The 14494-nt window shown below is 52.5% G+C and overlaps 1 protein-coding gene across 1 annotated transcript in view; it reads right to left on the reverse strand.

The window, feature by feature from the left end:
- Positions 1 to 1373: 1373 nt before the first annotated feature.
- The window catches only part of PCBP3 (poly(rC) binding protein 3), a 49035-nt gene continuing 35914 nt past the window's right edge, over positions 1374 to 14494 (reverse strand). The window contains exons 9-13 of the mRNA XM_075543333.1: positions 11795 to 11873; positions 11201 to 11260; positions 7935 to 7987; positions 3381 to 3550; positions 1374 to 2086 (exon numbers count right to left, since the gene is read on the reverse strand). Coding sequence (XP_075399448.1) covers positions 2050 to 2086; positions 3381 to 3550; positions 7935 to 7987; positions 11201 to 11260; positions 11795 to 11873 — 399 coding nt within the window. The 3' untranslated portion in view covers positions 1374 to 2049. The remainder of the gene's footprint in view (positions 2087 to 3380; positions 3551 to 7934; positions 7988 to 11200; positions 11261 to 11794; positions 11874 to 14494) is intronic.

Here is a 14494-nt window from a genome sequence, read left to right on the forward strand (position 1 = left end):
GTGGAGAGGGCAAGAGAGCTAGCTGGTGGGCCACTGCATGACGGGCCATGTATAAAGTGAGGCTATCAGAAGTGTCATGGTCACCCTGCCCCCTTCTGCTGGCGGGGTGCAAGTCCCACCTGTACCGGGACAACACAAAAGGGGCCCACCAGGAGGCAGGGGTCATCGGGTACCCCAGGGCCTGTCACTAGTTACATATGACTACAGTACAGAAGCTGAGGCCACGGGTCCACAGTTGAGGCCCTGCCCCCCTGAGGGAGGGAACTTTCTAGAGATGTCACATGTCCTTTCCATTATGCCAACAACGAACTCCTGTCACTGGAAGCAGCCCTCCCCTGAAGTCCCCACTGGGATGTACTCAGCTCTCCACCACCGCTGGGATACCACCAGCTTCTCTGTGGCCACTTGCCTTTGTTGCTCTCTGGAGGTGCCAGCATCTCAGGGCACTGAGCACATCTAGAGCTATGGTGAAGTGCTCCCCGCTGGTGGACACCACATTTCCCCCTTCTCCTTGGACCCCATCCTGGGCCATGGGCAGCCCTGTGACACTGGCTCACCTGCAGCTCCCACTGGCCCTGGCCTCTTACCCTCTCTGTGCGATGGCCTGGCTAATCCTTGCTCACATGGTCAGGGAGCTAAAGCCTGCAGAGACAAGGCTGCACAGCCTGGCTAGCACATCTCGGGCCTCTCTGTCCAATGTCAAACTCCCACATACCGAGCCCGCATCCTGCCACTGTCTTGGCTCAGGGATAGCAACTGTCCCTCAGGCTCACTGGGGAAAGCCTGGACACCCAGACACCTCCTCTTTATACCCAGTTATAGCCAGCCTCTGTCCTGCTGTGCTGGCCAGGCCCCACTATACTGGGGAGCTGAGACTCCACTGTGGCAGGAGCACTGGGCCTCCTGCTCACCTCCCCACCATGACCCACCTGGCCTCTTGACTGCCCCATGAGCGCAGACACCCCAGGTTAGCGTGGGCTCTGGCTCTTCCTTTGTACTGACCCTCGTGCCCTGTCCTGCCTTGCCTCACCTCCTGGGGTGACCCGTCCTAATGCCCACTGAATACCATACCTTCGCCCCCTCCCCACTGGCGGGCCTTGCAGGGTTTTCTCTCATGTGCTCATGTATACGGGTCCCCCACTCTCTCACTTGGTGGCTTGGATGCCCAGAGGGAAGGCCGAGTCTTTCTGTCCCTGCTGCCCCCAGGCTTGGGCAGCAGTGCGCATCACAATGTGTCCCTGTGTGCACACACAGCGGTGATTCGGGTGCACTGGGTGGTGGGGAATGTGGGGAACACAGAGATGAGCCAGAGCTGCTTGGTCAGGTGTGACAACATTTATTGAGCTCAGACACTGCGCTTCCTGGTGAGTCCAGCACCGTGGACCTTCCTGGGCAGGGACACCTTGCATCCCCAGCTGGAGACATCCTAGTGAAGCCAAGGCCCCCACGCCCTCCTCACACTCCTTCCTGCGGGACCAGAGGGCCCGGCCCTGACCCCGTATGCGCTGAGCTGGAAGCCTGGCCTGAAAGGGGCGCAGGCTTCCCGAAAACAAGGTAAGCAGAGCGGGGCCCGTGGGATGAGGGGTCCCAGAGAGGAGGCGTCTCAAGGCAACCATGCTCTAGATGGCAGGGCAGATGACAGTCCACAGAAAGTGCTGCCAAAATGTCAACCCAACTCTAAAATGGGCACACTGCACTAAGGAACAATACTTCTAACATGTCACACATGGGAATTCCCCAAGTACTGAAAAGAATTAACACCGCATGCCAATGCAGGGACAGACAGGGCGTAAACTAATACTGGCGCGCAGGGCGAGGAGGGTGTCCGGAACAAAGGCCCGTCCAGAGAGAGACATGAGTAGGCATGGTGTATGTGGGGGCGGGGGGGGCAGTGTGAATACACACAGCATATATATATATATATTTCTCTCATTTCTGTCAGTAAAGAAACTACCTATCATGGATTTGCGGTGGGCAGACAGGACGCCGTAGGAGCAGGTGGAGGCAGTGGCTCGGGAGGGCGGTGGTGAGGGAGGCGGCAGGTAGCAGTTAGAGCGCACCCATTCCAGTGACCTCGGACGTGAGCCTGGAACAAAGGGCAGAGAGTGAGGAGCACTGTGACAGTGTGCTGCCCAAGATGAGGCGGGGGCCCCTCAGGCAGACGCGCCCTCGCAGCTGCACGTCCGCTGTGCTCGCTGCACCCACTGCTTTGCACATGCCCATGGGGAGACACCGCTGCAGCCGGACAGGAAGGAGGAGCGCCAGAGAGGACCCTGTGTGCTAGTGACCACATGTCATGGGAGGCACCACTGCTGGGGGAAACCCCTACTGGCCACTGGATGGGTGTGGTGGGGAGGCTCCGATCCATCAGGACAGAGAGGCCTTGTTAGAGGACGGCCTGAAGCCTCCGGTCAGGCCCTGCCACACTACAGAAAGCATCGTGTCTGGGTGGAGTATCTATACGCACACAAGACGACAGCGCAGTCATTTAGTGAATGCTGATGCTTTAGGTGAATGTGGAGTCAAGTGGAGTGTGCGGCTGACTGAGGACTCCACGTTGCACTAACCCTCAGCCCCTGCCAGTAGGTCGGCCCTGCAGCCTCGCGGTGCCAGTCCCTGTTAAAACACGGGGATCCTGAGTCTGGGTGCGTATAAGGCTTCAATCTGCCACAGTGACGGTGGGGAGAGTACTCAGCAGTGACTGGTGAATCTGAAGGGGAACTCCCGGCTCAGCCCTGCCTGTGGGAGGTGAGCCTCTTTATGTCAAACACCAATTAAGGCTGGCAGGGTCAGGTGCTGGTGTCCCGGCCCCTGGCACAGCAGAGCTATGAGTGGGCATGCTTCTGAGTTGAGCTGGGGCACCACACTGCCCACACCACCCTGCCTTCTCTCATTTGCATCAGGAATAAAGCAGAGGACCAAGGGATTGTGCCTGTGATTCCCAACATAGCACACTTCTTGGAGCATAAAGGGTGAGAGCACTGAGCATGCAACTGTCCCAGACCAGTTTGCAGGGACCAGGCTGGGTACAGCCTGGAGGAGCCAGTGCAGAGCCTGTCTCAGAGTGGAAGTGAGACTGCTTTCTACCTTTGCCCAGGCCCCTGGCTTGTGGCTCTGCAGGTAAGGAGGTCGCGAGCTACAAGTGCAGGGATGGGAACCATGGTCCTGGCATACGTGCAGGCTGTGCATGTCACAATCTGTTCCCAGTGTCCAGACACAGAAGCTACTGAAAAAGACAGAGGAATCCAGGGGCAGCCTACTTTAACTCTGATGGGAAGGTAGCATGCTGGCCCGGCCAAGCTCCCTGGTTGGCTCCTCAGAGGGTCATCCTTAACCCGAGGCAAGCCCCTTACAAGAGGGAACTCCAGCGAGCTGCTGACCTGGCATTGATGAGATACTGGGCAAGGCTGATGTTGGCCGGGCTCCCAGTGATGGTGATTTGGCGCTCTGATGACCCTTCGGTGGCATTGGCGATTTTGATCTGTGCTCCTGACATCTGCCGTATTTCATTGATTTTGGTCCCTTGGCGTCCAATTATGCAGCCTATTAGCTAGAAGAGAGGATGGAGGGATGTCATAGAGGAGAATGCTTCACAGACTACCTGTACAGACTACATGTCCCTCAGAGAAGACAGGCCAGGACCCTGCATACACACCTGCTCAGGGCTTCCCCAAAGAGGCGCTGACCTGGCACGTGGACCTGTACAACCCACCTGACTTCTAGGGGTGGGCTAAGGGTGCTATGAGTACAGGAAATGCTAGTTCCGGGAGAAAGCCTCTTCCTAATGTGAAATGGCTGGACCTAAATGATAAGAAACGGTTCAGCATGCTGAACACAGGTGCAGCATGAATGACCGCTAGTCCACAAGGTGAACTGTTGCATCCACTTCTAAGACAACATACAAACAAACCCAAATCCACTGCCATTGAGTCAATTCCAATTCCTAATGACCTGGTAGGGGATTCCTTACACTTCACATCTTAAGCAATTCAATTTTTAAGCTGTCTTTTTCTTATGGAGTGGCTGGTGAATTTGAACTACTGACCTTATGACTGGTGCTCCAATACCACCTAACCCACAGCACTACCAGCATTCCTCACTGGGCCACTAGGCCAACTATGAAGACTCAACTTTGTAAAGACCCTGAAAAAATACTCAGCTCCTACATACTGTCTCCAGTCGACCCCAACCCAGTCTCCATGTCTCTGCTGATCTCTTTCCCACTTCCTCCCACACTTCCCCAGGGACCACCACATGTTCCCAGGCCCTACCCACATCCGCTGGCCAGTGATGTGCTAATTCTACACAAGGTCACATCCAACTGCTTAGCTGGGTTCCACTAAGGGGCAGCATCCTCACTACAGACATGAGACTGGGCACTTCCTGTGGTGGGGGTTTCTCTTTGATGAGGCTTATAGGGATTTCAGCAGGCTAGAGGCACAATGGGAGAAGTGGAAAGGGGGAGTTCCCTTGGACCCTACGCAGCAGGGAAGGGCATACTCCAATGGACAATATCTGCCTGGCCTCACGGCTTCACCCTGGGCTTCCATCTGCACTCCCCGACCTCTCCTCAGTGACTAAAAAGCCAGGCCAGCTAGTGCCCTATCAGGTCTCTCCCTTGATTCCTAATGGTATCCGCCTCCATAGCCCAGGCCCAGCGCACTCTTCAAAGTACCCACTCTTCAGTCTCTCTAATTCACTGTCCAGCTTTCCCCAGCCTATAATTCTCACAATGACATCCTTCTTTTTTAACATTTTAAAGGGATCTTTTGCAGTACATTTGCCCAATGAAGTATGTTATTTGATTTCTTGACTCCTGCTTCTATGAATGTTGATTGTGGATTCAAGTAAAATGACATTCTTGACAATTCAAAACATTCTCCATTTATCATGTTATTTGACTAACTGTGAGGATTATTTTTTCTTTATGTTAAGGTGTAATCTATCCTGGAGGTAGATAGAAGTCCTTGGGCTTCATCAACAAGTGCTTCAGGTCACCTTCACTGTTACCTGCCATTGAGGGAAAGTTAATGAGTCTCAAATGTTGATGCTGAGGGCTTATTCATATAGTCCAGAGTATTAGTCTGAGTACACATTCATTGACACTCATGTATGTATAAGAAAGAGGTTTATATACAAGACCAGTTGAATATTGAGAAAACATCTCCGCCCAGCCCATATCAAGTCCTTAAGTCCGATATTAGCCTATATGTCGGATACCAATCTATAAAGTCCTCTTTAGACTCATGAAACACGTGACATGACCCAGAATGCAGGAAGATCACAGGCCAGTGGGTGGGAAGTCTTGTGGATCCAGGTAGTGGAAGCATCTCAGTGCTGGCAGGGGTCTCCACGTGGCTCCTCCAGTTCTGAGGCTCTGGCTGCCATCAGCCTGTTCTATGTGTTTTGTCAGCTGCAATGGCTCCCATGGAATAAACCGGTGTCCAGCCTCCAATGAGCTATTTATATCCTTAGCGCCTCAAAATGAGGTCATCAAGCCGCGATCTGATTGACAGGCTAAACTCCACCCCTTCACTCTTAAGCCTCAAATTGGCAACCAATTATGTAACTACCATATCCAGCTTCTTGGATTTTCTCAGCATACTGATTGAATAAGTATGGCAAAAAGATACAATCCTGAAACATTCTTCTGAATCTAAATCACACAGTACCTCCTCCTTCTATCTGAATGACTTCTTGATGTATGCACAGGTTTCACCTGAACACGATGAAGTATTCTGGAATTTCCATCCTTCAAGTTATTCATGATTTGTTATGATCCACACAATAAAATACCCTTTCATAGTCAATAAAACACAAGTGAACATTTTTATAATATTCTTTACTTTTAGCCCAAATCCATCTGCTACCAGCAACGGCATCCCTGAAGGAACACAACTCCTCTTAACAGAGATTCCAAAGACAAAGCCCACAGGACTTCCAGTAGCAACCCCCTGCTTTGCCTCAGTTCCTGGAGCTGGCTGCCTGGCCCCTGGGGTTGTTGTTCCCAGCACGCAGGTCTGGGTGACTGTGTGGACTGGGACCAGGCGGAGTTGCCAGAGCCTCAGCCAGCAGATGCTTGGTGTTGGGGCGGAGCATGAGGTGACAATAGGCCCAGTGATGGTGTGAGCAGAAGGAGGCGCTTCCCGAGGCAGTGGGCCTCGGAAATGGACATAAGAAATGACACTGCGTCAGCCTCTGCCTTGGCCAATGTTCCCAGGGGCTGAGAGGGTGGGTGGGCTGGACCCCCTGCAGGATTCCATGCTGTTGAGTTTCATTCATACATTTCTTTGCCATCAAGAAGCTCCTTTCTGTCTGTAAAGTGTGGTGAGTTATAAGCATCAGTGTGGACTCTCTGAGATGATCTGATGCTGACCAAGGAAAGGAACACAATATTGTGACAGGATGAGTGTCAGAACTGAGATGCATGTGGTGACATGAGGAATGTGTGCTCCTGCGAGAGGGAAGGGAAAAGGGGGACGAAGGAGGAGAGGAAAGGAGGATAGGACGGACGAGTAGAGGGATGAGAGGGGAAGAAATGGAAGATGGGAAGAAGCGAAAGGGGAAAGAGGTCAAGAGAATAGAAGGAAATGGGAAGAGAGCTGTTTTAAGTCTTTGAAAGCAGGCTCCGTCGTCCTCAGAACCCACAGGTAGGAGAGAAGGGGGCTTCCTCATCCTGGGCAGAGAAAATGGTTTGGCCTTCACACTACCCACCGAGTAGCCCAATCTCAGAAAGTTCTGGGAATTTGAGGCTGGATGAACAAAACCCTTCAGAGTCAGAGTACTCTGGACAGCTGGTGTGGGCCATGGAAGACTAGAGCCTGGGGGCTGCTGGGGTCGGAGGAGGCCTGCAGCAGCCTTGCTAGCCTGTCTAGAAGTGCAGCCTGTGACTGGGCCTGAAATCTCCTTGGGCTCCTCTTGATCCTGGGAATGAGAAGGGTTTCTCCGAGTACGTAACTGGCAGCCTTGCTGGTCCTCCTGTCCACAGCTTGCTTCTTTGCTTCCTTTTATGCTCAGGACTGGCCATTTCCCTGAATTTCCAAGTCTGGATCCTTCCTGCAGGCTACTCCACGCGAAGGAGAGAAGCAGGACTAAGATTTCCTCCCCAGTTGGTTTTAGGGCTGAGCTGTCCATGGCAAAGGGTTCCAAAGCCCACAACTGTGTGGTGGGAGAGGCCGATATGCCTTTGAATTGGAAAGGTGGCACACAGCATGACCACTTCCCTCACAGAAGCACCACGATTACTGGCAGCCACCCTTCAAGGAAACCGCCTCAAATCTTAGTTCAAGATCATGAGTCAGATTAAGAGAGTCACACATTGGGCCAATCTTCACCTCCCCACCCAGCTGGGCGAGGGCTGAGCACATTGATGGGAGCTCCTAAGGCCAAACTCCAGTTATATGTGAGAAGTGAATAAACGGCAGAGCTTTGTTATGAGTCCTGCCAACCTCAGGTCTGATGGAGTCTACCCTGCAGAGAGGGGCAGACCCTGAGCAGTCACACAGAAATCTCACCCTCAACCCCTGATGGAGCAAGGCACATAGGCTGGAGCTGTGTGTGTGTGTGTCTAATCCAGAGTGGCCCTGAGCTTCCCCCTCTTTTATGGCCAACCCGAACCAGGGCAGCACTTTCTTAGCCAGGCTGTGTAAATCTGAGGTCACTGGTTTCCCCGGACCTCTGGATTGAAGTCTAAGCCCTCATGTAGCCTTTAGTCACTTTCTTGTGTAAGAGCTTAGGGATGTGAATCACACACCTACTCTAAGCAATAAATCCACTTCTAGTAGGAAAGGAGAAAGGCAAAGTAAAGTTGAGCTGAAGAGAGCCAGCCATCAGTGGGGCTTGGCCATAAGTAGCCAATGGTGGGTCCCTACTCCTCCCCAGCCCTGTGCTGGGCATCTCTGCTCCAGTTCACGGTGATCCAGGGGCATACTCACATCATTGGGAATGGTGAGCTCATGGGTGCTGGCCGGGGGACTGGCATCCAGACCTGGACACATCAAGGAGACATGATTAGAGTAGCAGGAGTACCACTCACAGTCACCCCTCCACCACCCACTCTCCGCTGGGCCAGGTGAGGCTGGAATCAGCAGGCTGTCCGAGGACAGGGTCCCACATCCCTGAGCCCCTTGAGCGCTCAGTTCTGAACTGCAGATCCAATCTCCAATTCCCTCAAAAGAAGAAAAAGAAACCCAGGTAGAACAGCACTTCATGGCTCCATTTGGGACATGTCACTTTTAAAACCCTTCTTGACACATTTCATAAACACCTTGGAAAGGCTGTGCTGAATGACGGCAAAGAGATGGGGCCCATATCCAGCTGAGTACCCACTGCCCCACTGGTTAGGAGATGCCCCTGGCTCCCTTGTCACCCAGGCCACCGCATGAGCTTTGCAGCACCTGGTTCCCTGGTGGCAGAAGATGCTGCCACATGCTTGCAGTCTCTTTCAGGCCTCTGCTTACAGCATGTGATATGTAACATGTGGTGTAGCTAGGAGAAATGGGATGGGCTCTGCCCCTTCTGCTCCTTCATTTGGAACAAGTACCTTGATGTCTTTTGTTAATTAAAAATTATATGGCCCGGCAGAACAACAAACTGTGTATTTTGTACAGCCATCCTTCCCATGCAAAAAAAGTCATCATGAAGCCCTGAGTTTTCATCCTCAGGAATCTCAAGTTCATTCACATCAGCATTAAACCGCAAGATCTAGACACACGGGGAACCATGCAGCCATGGCGGGGGGGGGGGGGCTCAGTCACTCAGGGTGACAGGTGAGGTCTGCCCCTCCAGGCAGCTCTACCCTGTACTCACCCAGAGGCCTTGCATGCCTGTTGAGTCTACAGTCGGGAGTTTGGTCTGACCTCTGAGGCCCCTGGGGTGGTCTAGTATTGCTGTTCCTGTAGCTGTGCCTAGACCCTCGGTATCCCCTGAACTTTGTCCATGCTTTCTCTCCACCTGCCCACAGCCAGCTCCTTCCTAAGAGGCCTACATATAAGGTTGCACCCCACCCTCTATCATCACCCTGGTCCCCTGCCCGCAACCTTGCCCCCTGGGTCTCATGTCCATGGCCTACACAGAGAGGGCCTGGAACAGGGCGCATATGAATCAACTTGAAACTTGCACTCAACTCCTGCTTCCTCAGGACCCCTTCCTCCACTGCAGCCGTACAGCATCCTATGGGACCCCGCCTCCTCTGGATGACCTACCTGGCTGAGTCCCTTGGGTGTTCCAAAACTCCTGCCTGCCATACCTCCCACCCTATCTTTGGCTTCTTTTTCCTTCCCCAACTGTGCTCACTTAAATTAGGCTCTCTTCCTGCTTCTCAGCTGCCCACTCTTTGAGGTGGTGTGGCAGCTACAGCCTCTGATCCAGCTCTCATCTGATGGGCACAGGGCTCAGTTGGGATGTGGGTAAGGAATGGCTTGTCCACGGCTGTCTGCCCATCCAAACCTAGCAGGTTCGTCCATTCTTTTAACGTTGGCATTTTCAAAGCACCAGTTATTTGGTTATTCACCTATCTACAGATGCCATAAATGGACTCTTTCTAAGATGTCCTGAGCCCTGTCTGTGCCTGCCCAGCTGCTCCTGACCACACAGGAGTGAGTTAAAGCTGTTGATCTGAGTATACGTTCACCAGGGAGGAAGCTACTATCATGACTCTTCCAGAGAAGGTATCAGATACTCAAAGTGTGTGTTCACTTTCTTGGGACTCCATGGCGAAGACAGTATTATTCCATGCACCAGAATATAAACAATGCTTTCCCAACATCAAGCCTATGAAACACAGTGTGACTGTCAACCACTAAGAGGTTGCCATGCCAACACATCCATCATTTATCCTGCTACTGATGTCAAGCCACATAGATAAGGACTGCAGATCCCACAAGTTGGGTTGGAGGGGGGAGTGGATAGGAGGCCATGGAGACTGTGGTTTCAATCGCATGTTCTATCCCTGAGATCCAGCATGCCAGTACCATTCTGGATGACAGCAGCGTGGGTGTGTTGGGAAGGGAAGCTGTGGAGGCTGGAGGTGGTATGTGTGTGGAAGGAGCTTGGCCAGTCCCGTGTGGGAGAAGGGCAGCATGTCAGGCTGACTGTGTCCAGAAGACCAGCTCAGGACATGGTCGCTAGGTAATTACACGAAGTCACATGTCAATGGCAGAGGATTTTACCAACAGCAGGATCATACAGGCATGCATATGATCAGTAACTATGCATAAAATTCTATAATGACTGTCCATTTCACAATGAAAACATTCTAAAAGTGTGTTTCTCTGATTTGCACTCATTAAACTTTCAGTGATTAACTTAAATAAGTTAACTTCATTAACTTTTATGAGGCCCTGGAGCACCAAAGCAGAGTTCCAGCCATTGCTGGCAGGGCCCTCAGCCTGTAGTGTCCACTCTTACCCCAGGCACTGCCCAAGATGCCCATTCAGGAAGGGGCCAAGGGAGGGTGGTAAGACACTGATATGGAGGGGATGTGAGGCTTCAACCCTGAGGTGACCCAAGAACACAGAAATGGGGAAAGCTGGTATCTGAGGCTACACACACACTCCTCTCATGCAGTCCCCTGTGGATAGGCAGGTGCTGTCTGTCAGACCCAGGCTGTCAGTTCACCTGGATTTGGAAGGCACGTGGCAGCTGACCACCTCAAGGAGAAGACCCTCTGCTCTCTCCACCAGCTTACTACCAGACAAAGAACTATCTATTTCCCTCATTATCTCCGCTCGGTGAGAAAACACCCCAGTGTGAGTCAGGGTTGTAGACACAGCACAGTGACTGTTCTCCCAGGTGGGTTCCACATGCCAGAACCACACTGTCTTCAGGGCAGGCTCCCAGGGTGCTGTTCCACAAGGTTTAAGTGGCCAGCCAGCCTGGCCTGCAGCCTTCCTTCCCCCTGTGGTGCTGCCTCAGCCCGTGAGTGATGAGCAAGGCAGCTGTGCTGACAGGAGGGTGGGCATCCTTAGAACACTACCCTCCACAAACTGCTGCACAGCCACCAACATTGCCATCAACATGAGCACAGCCCACTGCCATGGCTTCTGGCAGCAGAATGGCCGGCAGGTAGGCCATTGGGGACTGCTTCTTCAGAGCATTGGCTCTCTATTCCCATCACAGTGACAGCTGCCCCTCCCACCAGGACAGGTTCCCTGCCAGTGCTTTGCTCCTCCCCTGGCTAATGAGGGTGGCTTTGTTTTACCTGACGACTGGCCCATCAGATTTTGAGCTTCTTCGGAGGAGTGTAAAGGCAGCTTTTCTCCTGGAGAGCAAAGAGAGACAGATTTAATGTTTTGCCCTCAAGGAGATAAGCAAGGTCCCTTCAACTAAGGAAGCTCAAAATATGATTGTCACCAGCCACACTGTGAGGGCGCCTCAGCCTTTTATTCTGACTGCTCCCTAACCACACTCTCGGCTGGGAACTGTCAACTCTCTGCCCAAGGGCAGGTCCATATGCTTGGCCGATGACTCTCCCGGCATCCTGCAGAAGGCACTGGACTTCCTAGGTGAAGGCACCCAAAGAAAGGGCCATCAAGGGTGCCATGGGTGGGCAGTGGAGCACAGAGCTAAGAAAGCCCTCTGCAGAAGATATGGCCTCTTCACAACCAAGGACCCCACCAAAGCTGACCAAGGTCACCTGATCCCGCCATGAGCAGACAGGCCCCACCCCCAGTCATGGACACACCCCCGCTGGTGGACCCGGCCCCACACGGCACTCAGGACTGAACTGACTGCACAGCTGCAGAGCGAGCCCCAGGCAGGAAGAGAAGGAGGGCAGTCGGGGCTGGGTACGTACCGGGGAAAGCGGGGTTGGTCTGTCCGAGGGGAGGAAAGGGGGTTTGCTGCATGGCCAACTGGTGGAGCTTGGTCAACTGCTGGGGGTAGGAGGGACACGAGAGCTAAGAAGGTTATTGTCATTGAGTACAGTCACACCAAATAAAAGACTTGATACAGATGGGCACCAGGGGCCATGCGGACACATGGCGGACGCAGCGTGACTCAAGGACTTGGCCTGGATGGAGCCAATGGGGACCAGGTAGTCTCAGTTGGGCCGGTCATAGGTGGGCACCCTCTTTTGGTTTCTTCCTCTCCTTGGGTGCTGTGGCTGGAACCAGCCAGGCCTGCGGTTCTTACACTGGCATTGGGCAGAGGGTGTTTCCCATGACTGACATGGAGGGTGGTGGCATGGGAGCAGGTGGTGTGGGCTCTGTGAGGGAGCTGGGCTTCTAGGATATTAAAAAATGTCTTCTAATGTGCACTCACTAAAACCATTCTATCCTCTTGTGGACAACCCATGAGAAATACTTTGCCAACCTTGATTGGCCCCAGCCTCCTCTACCCCTGGCAGGCACCTGGCTAACCCTGGCAGCAAGTCTTGTCTTTCCCAGGTACACTGCTCGGCAGGCCTCACCTACCTGACAAACGGCCACGTGTAAGGCAATTGCCTGCAGATCTATGTGCCGCCCATGCTAGCAATTTCAGAGACTTTCACCAACTCATGTGAGGCTACATGAGAGCTTGCAGGTTCTTAGAGAGCACTGTGCACCCATCACATGGATAGTTCTCTCCCCTTGAGTAGCCCCCTCTGAGGGGCTATCGTTGAAAGCATCTCCCCATTCATGTGAACATGGTTTGGGCTCCCTCCCTCCATGGCACACGCAGAGAAAGCAGTCTTGCACTAGAGCCAAGCAATTCAGGCTTCCAAGGGCTAGTGTTCCTGGAGGGCCCAAGGGAGCAGAGTTAAATGGGTGTGCCGCTCGTTTCAAAGGACAAGGATACTCTTCCCTACAGATTTACCCTGGAGTTAAGTCCCAATAGTTTTGCAATGAAATCGCTGTTCAGTACAGCTCCTTATGTGTGTGTATATGTATATGTAGGGGTGACAATGACTGTTACCCAAGGTCAGTAGCTCTAGTCTCTCCCCAACCCACTCCCCTGTGGAGGGGGAAGGCCTCATGCTTGGTCAACCAGCCATGGGACCTGCTTTATTTAGTGAACCGTGGCTGTGGGCACATATACATGGACACAGGACTTTGAATGCACTTGCAAGGCAGGCACGACTTCTTCCTGGCTTCCACAAGACCAGGGGTCTGATGCAAGGAGACATGTGGAAGCCTGCTGCTACCAGAGTATAGCCACAACCACGCTGGGGAGATAAAAGCTATGCTGTTAGGAGCCTATGGGATTTTGAAGCCTCGTGTTGCTATAGAAAAAGCTGACAAATGTAGGCTGTCGTGCGTGGCCCAGCTCCTAGGTGCATTACCATTACAGATGTATTCTGTTTGGGTTCTCCCATGCTTCTTAGGGAAAGATGAGTATTTACCTGGCACTCCCTGCCTGGCCTGTGGCTCTTGAGGCATGACTGTGAGGAAAATCTGGCTGCATCTCAGACTTAGGGGGGCCATCCTGGACTGCAGCTTCTGTGGCCATGAGTTCTGAGGAGTTCGGGTCAGGATATGACTGGGGGGGGGGTCATATTAGGCTCTGAGATTCCATTAATAATTGTTGTGTGTGACAAGGAAGGGGGCAGGAGGGGTCTACAGATCAAAGGGCCTGTCTGATTCCTCCACTGCCCAGGTGTTTCATAGGACAAGAAGGGGGTCCCCGGGCAGCCAGGCCATTGAGGAGATGCCAACCTTGATATGGCTGAGGCTGGTTCCCATGCTAGCCAGATTCGTGTTTGCTCATGGAACATATGTGGGTGCTGTGAGTTATCTGAGTGGAGACACATCAAAGACCTCAGAAAAAAGCATGCTGGAAATCATCATCCCTAAGACACCAGCCACAGGCTCACAGCCTAAGTCATTTGTCTTTTATCCTTACTCTCATGTAATTCCTACTTGTCTCAAAAAAAATCAAAAACAAAAACGTGGGCTTCTAAAATGCCAGTGTTATTGTCTTTATGGTTGACAGCTGAGCCGACCATCCATACCAAGTACTTGCAAGCGCAATTGGTGAGACGTTGTTTGAGGGCTGCTTTACCCTGAGGCGGGACCTTGCAGAAGGAACCCCTTTCAGTGGGAGGAGACCTTGCTCCTTTCCATTCAGGTCGTACAGAAGGACGCACAATGCAATAGTGCACTCTAGTAGAGGCTCCTGTTTTGACAAGTAGATTAACGAAAACACACACTTTTTCTTAGGGGAGAGAGGGAAAGAGGTGTGCAAGGTTAAACACGCATGGCCAAAATGTCCTCTGGAGTCATTTATCCGCATCTTGTGAGTAGAATCAAATGGACTTTATCTGGCAAGCCACTGACACCCCCTAGATAGGGTCCCCACTCCACCCACAAGGGAACTGTGGATACTGTCACACCAACTAACCCTCAGTTACATGGTGGGGAGACACACTTGACAGGGGAGCTAGTCCTAAAATCCCATCTACACGCAAGAGCTTTAACTAGTTCAAATTTGGTGGCAATGGAAACTATTCCAAATGTCTAGGATGCAGTCAGAAAGTCCTGGAGCACAATGTAAAGATAAAAAAAATGTTATGGAC

The sequence above is a fragment of the Tenrec ecaudatus genome, chromosome 2 (assembly GCF_050624435.1).
Source record: "Tenrec ecaudatus isolate mTenEca1 chromosome 2, mTenEca1.hap1, whole genome shotgun sequence".
NCBI classification, from domain to species: domain Eukaryota; kingdom Metazoa; phylum Chordata; class Mammalia; order Afrosoricida; family Tenrecidae; genus Tenrec; species Tenrec ecaudatus.